A 12,891-nucleotide genomic window follows, 5' to 3' on the forward strand; every position below is an offset into this window, starting at 1 on the left:
ATAGACCATATGTTAGACCACAGATTAAGTCACAAGAGCCAAAAGATGGAATCAACCCAAGTGTCCACTGTCAAATGAATGGATTTAAAGATGTAAATATAGTGTGTGTGTGTGTGTTCTACAAATGTGTATATATATATATATATATAATATAAACATGCATACATATATATAAAATATACACATGTATATAAATATACACATTTATATATATACACACATATATATAAAAGAATTCAGAAGGCTATTACATGCAAGAAGTCCTTATTTTTGAGGTGTTCTATGGGGCATAGCTTAATCAAATAGAGAATGTCTAGGGAGCTAGCTTTTGGCTTAAGGACAACTAAAGCTGCCAGAAACAGGGGGAGCCATTTTTGCCAATTGGTGACCTCCCATTTGGTGGGAAAGTTAGGCAGAAGTCAGGAGGTCACTGCTCTGGCTGCTGTAAAGGGGATTCTGGCATCATTTCTTTTCCAATCCCTCCTGATTTTATGACAATGATTTAACTATAATGTTCTGGTTTAATATGAGAGAACTTTGACCTAAAAATATGCCTGTCCCCATCTCTTCTCCCTCCCCACAAAACCCCTCTAAAGTAGGTTCCATACAGGGGTGGGTGGCGCGATGGGGGTAACTTTGAGATATATCGTTGAATAAAACAAACACCTAAAGCAGTTCCTGGCACATACTAGGCACCCAAATAACTGAAAGTGAATAAAAACTCATTGACTGTTTAATGTTACTGTACTTACCTTCAAGATCAGCTGCTACTATCACATACAGTTGATTTGCCTGTTGGGTAGTGATGTCAGAGGTATTTTTGTATGTAATGGGTCATTGATACTTTCCACATTTTCAAAAAAGATTTTATTTATTTATTTGTCAGAGAGAGAGAGAGAGCACAAGCAGGGGGAGTGGCAGGCAGAGGGAGAAGCAGGCTCCCCACTGAGCAGGGAGCCCGATGCAAGACTCGATCCCAGGACCCTGGGATCACGATCTGAGCCAAAGGCAGATGCTTAACTGACTGAGCCACCCAGGCGCCCCAACTTTCTACATTTTAAAGACAGAAAGAAATGTGGGACATTTGCAAGTATATCACTGAAAGGTCTGAAATTTAGTTGAACCGGGTAAGTAGGAGTTCTTAGCTGTTGTGACTCTTATTTAGAAAGGAAGATGTGGTCTTGTGGTTAGTGAGAGAGGTGATAACCAGAGGACCCAATCTAATTTTAACCAGGCTCCTGAACAGTACAATTTGGGGCAGAGCACACATTGTACTCACTTTCAATTGCTTGATTTTCTACTCATGGCCTAACAAATGTCCTGGATACTTGTGGGCAGCAATTTAACTGCTGATCCAGGATCTTACCATACCCAAATCTACCCTTTTAATTCTCAGTTAAAACCCACAGTCTACTAAGCTTTTAATTCTTTTAAAAAATCAGTCATATGTTTCCTGTTCTATGTCTCTTTTGTATTCAAGACCATCACTCCCTTCTTCGCATGGATGGTCTGAGAGTGGAGATGGATTAGAAATACTTAAAGATGGTGAGGAGTTTGGCATAACAGGAGTGTCAGCTAATGATTACAACACAAAATAGTAAAATGAGTACAACAAATTACTCTGTGTACTTCAGATGGTAATAAAAATAGTGTTTTGTTTCACTTTCTCTGATGTGTTTAAGGAGCTCTGAAGACCATCTTACTGAGGAGGAAGGGCTAGATGAACCTATTATGCATGAGCTACAGGGCAAGTCACTCGATGTGTGTCATCTCCCACAGGGCTACTGCCTACAGTTGGCCAGTGACTTGCTCACTACACAAAGTCAAAAGAAACTAGCATTTTTGTTATTTATTTTTGGATCTTTGTACAACATCCTGTACTGCTTTTATGTATATGCACATTTGTTTACTCCATAGTCAAGCTCAATCTTTCTTTATACCTTTTCTGGTTGGGGTAGTATAGAAATTTTACTGTCTGCAACCAGAGGTGTCGGCCAGGCTTGTGGAACATGCATGACACCTTGTAAATTAAGCTAGCACATTTAATAACGTGTAACTACTCATACTTACAATTAATGGTTTTTTCCCTTTATTTTCAAAAGGCTCATTTTTCTCCATTTCTCTACTATCAAAGTCAAGAACTGCCTAATGGTTCTGTCAAGGAGACTCCAGCTCCTACACCTGCTCCTCTAGAGGTTTCAAGTCCAGATACCACAGAGGAAGTAGGAGATCATAAGCCCAAGCTCTGCCGGCTGGTTAAAGGGGAAAACGGCTATGGCTTTCACTTAAATGCGATTCAGGGTCGGCCAGGATCCTTCATCAAAGAGGTATGGTCATCTGGTTCTAGCAGCCCAAGGAACACAGCCAGAGTGTCTCCCACTCACTGATGGCTTAGTAAAAAGGTTACATTGAAAGCCTGCACTGAGGGTCTCACTTGGGTTCAAATAAATGCTGTCATGGTCCTGTACCCTTTAAGAGAGTGACTAGTACATCCTAAGCTCACATCTTTTGTTTTTCTTAAACACCTAATTGTCTTTAGAGACTTTCAAATCAAATAGAGCGATTTGACATGACTGTAGTGGACAGTCACCGTCAGCTCTGACTGGGAGTGATACCTGTTTACCTTGACACATTTGGCATAATGTCCCTAGCCTGTAGGGAATGACACTGAGAAGACTGTCCCTATGGCTCTCAAGTTGGGAATGCAGAAAGAGAACCTACGAAAGCGAATTAGTGCCTTCAACCCAGAAGACCTACAATATGATATTCAACCACTTATGCTACACATTTTTTTCTTCTGATGATCTTAATGATTTTTTAAAAAAATTGAAGTGTAGTTGACATACAATATGATATCAGGTGTACAACATAGTGTTTTAACAATTCTATACATTACAAATGCTCATCATTGGTAAGTGTAGTTACCACTGTCACATATAGTTATTAAATATTGTTGACTATATTCCCTAAGCTGTACTTTTAATTCCTGCGATTTACTTATTTTATAACTGGAAGTTTGTACTTCTTATCCTCTTTGCTTATTTTGCCCATATCCCCCATCTACCTCTGTTTTGGCAACCACCGGTTTTTTCTCTGGATTTGAGTCTATTTCTTTTTGTTTTGTTTCTTGGATTCTATATATAAGTGAAATCATAAGGCTTGTGTCTTTTTCAGTCTGACTTATTTCATTTAGCATAATACTATCTAAGCCCATCCATGTTGTTGTGAATGGCAAGATTTCATTTTTTTTTTTTAATTTTTTTTTTTAAAGATTTTATTTATTTTTCAACAGAGAGAGAGAGACAGCGAGAGAGGGAACACAAGCAGGGGGAGTGGGAGAGGGAGAAGCAGGCTTCCTGCTGAGCAGGGAGCCCGATGCGGGACTCGATCCCAGGACCCTGGGATCATGACCTGAGCTGAAGGCAGACGCTTAACGACTGAGCCGCCCAGGCGCCCAGATTTCATTATTTTTTATGGTTGAGTAGTATTCCATTGTGTGACACACGCACACACATTTCTTTATCCATTCATCTATCAGTGGGCACTTAGGTGGCTTCCGTAACTTGGCTATTATAAATAATGCTGCTGTAAACATAGGGGTGGCACAGATCTTTTCAAATTGGTGTTTTTGCTTTCTGTGGGAAAATATTCAAAAGTGGAATCAATGGGTCTTATGGTTTTTCTCTTAAATTTTTTGAGGAATCTCTATACTGTTTTCCATGGTGGCTGCACTGATTTACATTCCCCTCCGCAGCACATTGGGGCTCATTCCCTTTTCTCCACATCCTTGCCAGTACTTGTTATTTTCTATCTTTTTGGTACTAGCCATTCTGACAGATGTAACGTGATATCTCATTGTGGTTTTGATTTACATTTTCCTGATTAATAATGTTGAGCATCTTGGGGCGCCTGGGTGGCTCAGTCAGTTAAATGTCTGCTTCGGCTCAGGTCATGATCCTGGAGTCCTAAGATCGGGCCCCGCATCAAGCTCCCAGCTCAGCAGGGAGTCTGCTTCTCCCTCTGCCCCTTACCCTGCTCGTGTTCTCGCTCTCTCTCTCTCAAATAAATAAATAAAAATCTTTAAAAAAATGTTTAACATCTTTTCTCATGTGTCTCTTGGCCATTTGTGTGTCTTTTTTGGGAAAATGCCTATTCAGGTCTTCTGCCCATTTCTTAATTGGATTATTTGTTGTACGAGTTTTTATATATTTTGGATATCAACCCCTCATCAGATATATCATTTGCAAATATCTTCTCCATTCAGTAGGTTGCCCTTTCATTTTGTTGATGCTTTCCTCTGCTGTGCAAAAGCTTTTTAGTTGACATAGTCAAACTAAACTGAATAGTTTTTTTGCTTTTATTTCCCTTGCCCGAGGAGACAGATCTAGAAAAATGTTGCTAAAGCCGATGGCATATAATTATTGCCTGTGTTTTCTTGTAGGAGTTTTATGGTTTCAGGTCTCATATTTAGGTCTTTAATCCATTTTGAGTTTATTTTTGTATGTGGTATTAAGAAAGTGGTCCAGTTTCATTCTTTTGCATGTAGCTTTCCAGTTTTCCCATTACCATGTATTGAGGACACTGTCTTTTCCCCACTGTATATTCTTACCTCCTTTGTTGTAGATTAATTGACCATATAAGCGTGGGTTTATTTCTGGGCTCTCTGTTCTGTTCCATTGATCTGTGTGTCTATTTTTGTGCCAGTACCACACAGTTTTGATTACTGTACATTTGTGGTATACCTTGAAATCTAGGATTGTGAGACCCCAACTTTGTTCTTAAGATTGCTTTACCTATGCGCGATCTTTGTGGTTCCATACACATTTTTAAGATCTTTTGTTCAGTTTTGTGAAAACCACTATTGGAATTTTGGTAGGAATTGCATGGAGTCTGTAGATTGCTTTGGGTAGTATGGACATTTTAACACTATTAATTCTTCCAACCCATGAGCATGGGCTATCTTTCCATTTGTGTGTGCCGGCTTCAATTTCTTTCATTAACATCTTACAGTTTTCAGAGTACAGGACTTTCAAACCTCCTTCTTAACCTTCATTACGTTTATTCCTAGGTATTTTATTCTCTTTGAAACAATTGTAAATGGGATTTCTTTCCTTCCTTCCTTTCTCCCTCCCTCTCTTTCTTCTTTCTCTCTCTCTTTTCTCCCTTCCTTCCTCTCTCTCTCCCTTTCTTTCTTTCTCAGTGTGGGGCTCAAACTCACAACCCAGAGATCAATAGTTGAATGCTCTTCTGAGCCAGCCAGGTGCCCCAAAATGGAATTGTTCTCTAAATTTCTCTGCTACTTTGGCATTAGTGTACACCAACACAACAGATTTCTATATATTAAATTTGTATCCTGCAACTTTATTGAATTCATTTACTCTAATAGTTTTTGGTGGAGTCTTCAGGGTTTTCTATATGTAGTATCATGTCAAATAGTGACAGTTTTACTTTTTCCTTACCATATTTAGATGTCCTTTATTTCTTTCCCAATTTTTTATTTTTTATTTTTTTTTAAGATTTTATTTATTTGAGAGAGAGAGAGAATGAGGATAGAGAGCACGAGAGGGAAGAGGGTCAGAGGGAGAAGCAGACTCCCTGCTGAGCAGGGAGCCTGATGTGGGACTCGATCCCGGGACTCCAGGATCATGACCTGAGCTGAAGGCAGTCGCTTAACCAACTGAGCCACCCAGGCGCCCTCTTTCCCAATTTTTTAAAAAAGATTTACTTATTTATTTGCGAGAGAGAGAGAGAGAGAGAGGTGGTGGGAAAGGGCAGAGGAAGAGAGAATCCCAAGCAGACTCTCCACTGGCGTGGAGCCCGATGTGAGGCTCAATCCCATAACCCCAAGATCACGACCTGAGTGGAAACCAAGAGGCAGATGCTTGACCGACTGAGCCACCCAGGCACCCCTCCTTTTCCAATTTTTGTAGCTGGAACATCCATTACCACATCAAATAAAGGTGGTAAGAATGGACATCCTTGTCTTCCTCCTGATCTTAGAGGAAAAGCTTTCAGCTTCTCACCATCGAGTATGGTGTTAACTGAAGGCTTGTCATATAGGGTCTTAATTATGTTGAGGTATGTTCCCTCTAAACTCACTTTGTTGAGTTTTTATCATGTTGAATTTTGTCAATGTTTTTTTCTGCATTTATTGAGGTGGTCATTAGATTTTTAACTCTAATTTTGTTAATGTGGTGTATCATATTGATTTGTGGATATTGAACCATTCTTGCATCCCTAGGATAAATCCCACTTGATTATGGTTAATGATCCTTTTACTATGTTGTAGAATTTGGTTAGTATTTTGAGGAATTTTGCATCTATGTTCATTTGGCATATTGATGTGTAATTTTTTTTTTTTTTTTTTGGTGGTGTGTTTGTCTGGTTTTGTTATCAAAAACTGGCCTTGTAGAATGCTGGCCCTGTAGAATGAATCTGGAAGCTTTCCTTCCTCTTCTATTTTTTGGAATACTTTGAGAAGGATAGGTATTAACTCTTCTTTAAATGTTTGGTAGAATTCACCTGTGAAGCCATCTGGTCCTAGACTTCTGTTTGTCGAGAGTTTTTGATTCCTGATTCAATTTGGTTACCAGTCTGCTCAGATTTTCTATTTTTTCCTGACTCAGAAGATTCTGTTTCCAGGAATGTATGTATTTCTTCTGGGTTGTCCAATCTATTTTTATTGAAGTATAGTTGACACGTTACATTAGTTTTAGGTGTACAACATAGTGATTTGACAAATCTGTATGTTATGCTATGCTCAACCACAAGCGTAGCTACCATCTGTCAGCATACATTATTATAGTATCATTGACCATATTCCCTATGCCGTACCTTTTACCTCATGATTTATTCACTCCGTATTCCAGCATTTTTGTGTATGGTGTGAGAAAGTGGTCATTCTCTTGCATGTAGCTGTCCAGTTTTCATAGCACCATTTATTGAAGGGACTGTCTGTTCTCCACTGTATATTCTTGCCTCCTGTTGATTAATTGACCATATAAGTGTGGGATCATTTCTGGGTTCTCTATTCTGTTCTATTGATCTATGTGTATATTTTTTGTGCCGGTACTACACTGTTTTGATTACTGTAGCTTTGTAGTATATCTTGAAATCTGGGATTGTGATATACCAAATTTTCTTCTCTTGTCTCAAGATTGCTTTGGCTATTTGGCATTCTTCTGTGGTTTCATACGAATTAGTATTATTTGTTCTAGTTCTATGAAAAATGTTTTTGGTATTTTGATAGGAATTGCATTGAATCTATAGATTGCTTTGGGTAGTATGAACATTTTAACAATGTTTGTTCTTCCAATCTATGAGCATGAAATGTCTTTCCATTTGTTTGTGTCATCTTCAGTTTCTTTCATCAATGTCTTTTAAGTTTTCTGAGTACAGGCCTTATACCTTCTTGGTTAAGTTTATTCCTAGGTATTTTATTCTTTTTGGGGCAATTGTATATAGAATTGTTTCCTAAATTTCTTTTTCTGCTACTTTATTAGTGTATAGCAACACAACTGATTTCTGTGTATTAATTTTATATCTTGCAACTTTACTGAATTCATTTATTCTAATAGTTTTTTGGTGGAGTCTGTTGGGTTTTCTATGTGTAGTATGCCATCTGCAAATAATAACAATTATACTTTTTCCTTATCAATTTGGATGCCTTTTATTTATTGTCTGATTCTCACAGCTAGGTCTTCCAGTGTTATGCTGGATAAAAGTGGCAAGAGGGAAGGCTGTCCAATTTATTGGCTTCTAATTTTTCATAATCATTTCTTATAATCCTTTCTATTTCTATAGTGTTGGTTGTAACTTCTTTCATTTCTCATTTGGAGTCCTCTTTTATGAATCTGCCTAAAGGTATACGGTTTTGTTTATATTTCAGAGAACCAGCTCTTGATTTCATTGATCTTTTCTTTCTTTCTTTTTTTTTTTTGTCTCTATTTCCACTCAGATCTTTATTTCCTTTCTTCTACTAACTTTGGGCTTTGTTCTTTTTCTAGCTTTTTTAGGTATAAGGTTAAATTGAAATGTTCTTGTTTCTTGAGGTAGGGCAGTATATCTATAAGCTTCTTAGAACTGCTTTTACTGCATCCCAAAGACTGAATTGTGTTTTCATTTGTCTCCATGTATTTTTTGATTTCCTCCTTGATTTCTTGGTTGACCCATTCATTGTTTAGTAGTATGTTGTGTTCTTTTTAGATTTTTTCCTGTGATTTCTAGTTTCATACTGTTGTGGTTGGAAAAGATACAGGATATGATTTCAATCTTAAATTTATTGAGACCTGTTTTGTGGCCTGATGCGAGATCGTGGGGAATGTTCAATGTGTACTTGAAAACAATGTATATTTAGATATTTATTTTTGTTTTGTATTTAGCTATTTTTGGATGGAATGTTCTGTATATACTTGTGAAGTCTATCTGGTCTAACATGTTGTTCAAAGTCACCATTTCCTCATTAATTTCTGTCTGGATGATATATTCATTGATGTAAGTGGAGTGTTAAAGCCACCTGTGATTATTGTATTACTGTCAGTTTCTCCCTTTATGTCTATTAATAATTCCTTTATGTATTCTGGTGCTTCTATGTTGGGTGCATAGATATTTACAATTGTTATGTTGGATTGTTCCCTTTATCGTTAGGTAGAGCCTTCATCTCTAGCTACTGTCTTTGTTTTAAAGTCTATTTTATCTAATGTAAGCACTGCTACCTTGGTTTTATTTCTGGCTTCCATTTGCATGGTATGTTTTCGAGCCTGTCACTTTTAGCCTGTCTTTAGGCCTGAGGTGAGTCTCTCATAGGCAGCATATAAATGGGTCTTGTTTTTATATCCATTCAGTTACCCACTGTGTTTTGATTGGAGCATTTAGACCATTTACATTTGAAGTAATTATTGATGGGTATGTACCTATGACATTTTGTTAATTGTTTTCTGGCTGTTTTTGTAGTTCTTCTATTCCTTTCTTCTTTTGCTCTCTTCCCTATGACTCTTGACTTTCTTTAGTGTTATGCCTGGATTCCTTTCTAATTTTTTGGTATCTATTACAGGTTTTTGTTTATGGTTACCATGAAGTTCCCATAGAACACCTGAAATATATACAATGTATATTAAGTTGATGGTCACTTAAATTCAAACCCATGTTTTTTTTTTTTTTTTGAGAGAGAGAGTGACAGCACAAACGAGTGTGGGGGAGGGAGGGCAGAGGGAAAGAGAGAATCCTGAGCAGGATCCACGCCCTGTGTGGAACCCGATGCAGGGGGCTTGATCTCACAACCCTGAGATCATGACCTAAGCCGAAATCAAGAGTCAGATGCTTAACCGCCCGAGACACCCAGGCGTCCCAAATTCAAATACATTCTAAAGGCACATTTTTATTCCTTCCCCTCTGCATTTAGCGCATGTCTTATTTTATATCTTTTTATTTTGTAAATCTTTATTTATTTTTAAAGATTTTATTTATTTATTTGAGAGAGAGAGAATGAGAGACAGAGAGCACGAGAGGGAAGAGGGTCAGAGGGAGAAGCAGACTCCCTGCTGAGCAGGGAGCCTGATGTGGGACTCAATCCCGGGACTCCAGGATCATGACCTGAGCCGAAGGCAGTCGCTTAACCAACTGAGCCACCCAGGTGCCCTGTAAATCTTTTTTAAAGATATAATTGATTTTACGACTTTTGTGTTTCAACCTTCATACTAGGTTTATAAGTGACTAAGCTACTACCTTTACTATGTTTGCTCTTATTGGTGAAATTTTTTCCTTTCATAATTTTCTTCTAGTTATGGCCTTTTCTTTCCAGCCTGGAGAGGCCCTTCAACATTTTTTATAAGGCTGATTTAGGGGTTGTGACTTCTTTCTCCTTCAGTTCTGAAAATAATCTTGCTGGGTAGAATATTCTTGCATGTAGGTTTTTTTCCTTTCAGCCCTTTGCAGGCCAGAGGTGGAGTGGGATTATATATATAATCCCAAAATTTCTACTGAAAAGTCAGCTGATAGCCTTTATGAGATTTCCCTCGTATGTAGCTAGTTGCATTTCTCTTGCTGCTTTTTATCTTTAATCTTTGACACTTAAATTATTATGGGTCTTGTTGTTCCTCCTTGGGTTCATCTTGCTTGGGGTTCTCATGGACGTCTGTCTCCTTCTCCAGGTTAGGGAAGTTTTCAGTTATTTCAGTTATTATTTCTTCAAATAAGCTTTCTGTCCTTTTCTCTCTTCTCCTTCTGGGATCCTTATATCACGAATGTTACCACACTCTGATGTCGTCCCAGAGACTCTTTAACCTTATTTCAATTAAAATTTTTTTTCTTTTTGTTATTCAGCTTGGGTGCTTACCTGTCTTTCCAGATCACTGATCTGTTCTGTATCATCTGTTGATTCCCTCTAGGGTATTTTAAAATTTCAGTTATTATAAAAACCAATTAGAGATAAAGAATATATTTTCTATTTCTTTAAGTTCTCACTGAATTCATTTAATTTTCTTTCAAGTCTGGTGAGCATCTTTAGGACCATTACTCTGAACACTTTCTCAGGTTGCTTATCTCCATTTTGTTCAGTTCTTAAGTTTTATCTTATTCTTTCATTTGGAGCATATTCCTGTCTCATTTTGTTTCACTTTTGGTGTTTGTCTCTATGAATTAGACAAAAGAGCTACCTCATCCTGTCTTAAAGGAGTGATCTTGTGTAGTAATGTCCCCAGTGTAGACTGCATGTACCTAGTGGCTTTGGGTGGAGCCAGCTCTGGTGGCATGGCTGAAGCAGGCATTGGCTGGGGTGATCTTGGGGTGCCTATGCCATGACTACTTTGGTGAGGCAGCTGAGGGGGTCCTGGTGTGCGCCAGACAGTGCCCACCTGGAGCTGGTGTGGGCTAGGGTCCCTGGGTTTGCTGAGGCGGCAGGATGGCTAGAGCACCTGGACCCTGGGCCGGTCTTGCACTATCAAGCTGGAGAGGGAATGTGAACAGTGGTACTTGCTAGACGTGTGACCCTGGAGAGTTTCAGCAGTTTCCCTACCATTTGCTGGATGCTCTACGGTTAGTAAATTGGTTCCCTTCAGAGTCTAGTTGCTCTTGAAACTGCTATTTTTTCCCTGTGCCCCAGGTCTGGGGAATCTGTGTGCAGACTCCTCAGTGCTATCCCTCCCTACTGCGGTTTGTAGTGGCAAGGGTGGGGGTCTCATCATTACTGTGTCTCCATCTCCTGCTGTTCTCTATGTGGTCTATCTTTTTTTTGTGCAGACGCTGCTCAATCAGCCCTCAGTTCTTCAGGAGGAATTGCTCTTTATGTAGGTGTAGATTTGGTGTCTGTGGGAGGAGGTCAGTTCAGAGTCTTCTTTGTGCTGTCATCTTGGAGCCCTCTTCCTATGGTACTCATTTGCGTACGGACGTTGGAACTTTCTGAAGCAGAAAAGCATTAGAGCACCTTTCTTCTGTACCTCAGGGAGAAAGAATATGATTAAGAACACATTTTCAGACTCCTCTCTCCTCTGAAGGGAAGCTAATCTAACATTCCTTTATCCGTGTCTGGAAGTGATAATTCAGAACTTCTTTTTATAGGTACTGAAGGGCAGCCCTGCCGAGCTGGCAGGGCTGGAGGATGAAGATATCATCATCGAAGTGAATGGAGTGAACGTGGCGGATGAACCCTATGAGAAGGTGGTAGACAGAATTCAGAGCAGTGGGGAGAATGTCACACTCTTAGTCTGTGGAAAGAAGGCCTATGATTATTTCCAGGCTAAGAAAATCCCTATTGTTTCCTCCATGGCTGATCCACTGGATGCCCCCACTGCTTCCAAAGAAGAAACACTGGCAGAACCAGAGCACGACTCACACATGGCAAAAGAACGAGTGAGTGGTAATAGACTTCTTTTAGTGATCTAACCTATCAGGGTATGATAAAGTCCTTAATAAGCACACTTCAGGTCTCTGTTTACCACAGATTTCCTAGAATAATAGAAAATTACAAAGATAACAAGCAAGTCAAATTATTTTGGTGGAGAGAAGTGGGAGGAGGACAAGTTCCTTTTTCATGGCATGGACTTGATGGTAACTGTCTAGAGAAAAATCAGGAAATAAAAGCTTATCAAAATTATAATGGAACCACCAGAAGAACCTGAATCAGACTACGTATAAATTCTGGTTCTGCCACTTAACAGCCTTGGGCAAATGGATTTATTCGCTCTCTGCCTCACTTTCCCCACCTGTAAACCAAGGATAATTTGTAGGATTATTATTACTATTAAGACTATTTTTAAAAATTACTATTTTTTTATTTAAAATCGATTAACATATAGTATATTAGTTTCAGCGGTAGAGTTTAGTGATTCATCAGTTGCATATAACACCGAGTGCTCATGACATTGAGTGCCTTCCTTAATGTGCATCACCCAGTTACCCCATCCCCCTACCCACCTCCCCTCCAGCAACCCGCAGTTTGTTTTCTATTAACTAAGACTATTAAAGTGCCTCAAACAGTGCCTGGTTAATAATGCTAAGCATAAAATGAATGGTGGTGGTTAGAGACATTGTTTTTAAGATAATTGGCAGGTATTTGTGTTTTATTAATAGGGAGGAATAAGCATTACTCTGTATTTGGATTAAAATCCTTGATAAGTCTTTTATATTTTTGTCCAAGTTCATAGAGGAAATGTATGACAAAGCCAAGACTCTAAAAGTTTTATATCATTCTTCTTTCCATTACATTTAATTCTACTCCATTTACATTAATTTTACAGATTGGTCATATAAATTAAATACTATTTGTTAATGAAGACACACGTAGTTTGGGGTGCTAGAATAAAAGACCATAGACTGGCTGGCTTATAAACAACACACATTTATTTCTCACAGTTCTGAAGGACAGATTTGGTGTCTGGGGAAGGCCCTCTTCCAGGC

The 12,891-nt window shown here is 38.7% G+C and overlaps 1 protein-coding gene across 3 annotated transcripts in view; it reads left to right on the plus strand.

Moving 5' to 3' along the window:
* PDZK1 (PDZ domain containing 1) overlaps window positions 1-12,891 on the plus strand; it is a 49,799-nt gene that overhangs the window by 35,520 nt on the left and 1,388 nt on the right. For all 3 annotated transcript variants that reach the window (XM_028088324.2, XM_088022304.1, XM_088022305.1), the window contains 2 exons: window positions 2,103-2,327; window positions 11,554-11,844. In XM_028088324.2, coding sequence (XP_027944125.1) covers window positions 2,103-2,327; window positions 11,554-11,844 — 516 coding nt within the window. The remainder of the gene's footprint in view (window positions 1-2,102; window positions 2,328-11,553; window positions 11,845-12,891) is intronic.

Source organism: Eumetopias jubatus, unplaced genomic scaffold (genome assembly GCF_037043125.1).
Source record: "Eumetopias jubatus isolate StellerSeaLion01/CBP00866 unplaced genomic scaffold, mEumJub1_p1.0 scaffold_4, whole genome shotgun sequence".
In the NCBI taxonomy this organism is placed as follows: domain Eukaryota; kingdom Metazoa; phylum Chordata; class Mammalia; order Carnivora; family Otariidae; genus Eumetopias; species Eumetopias jubatus.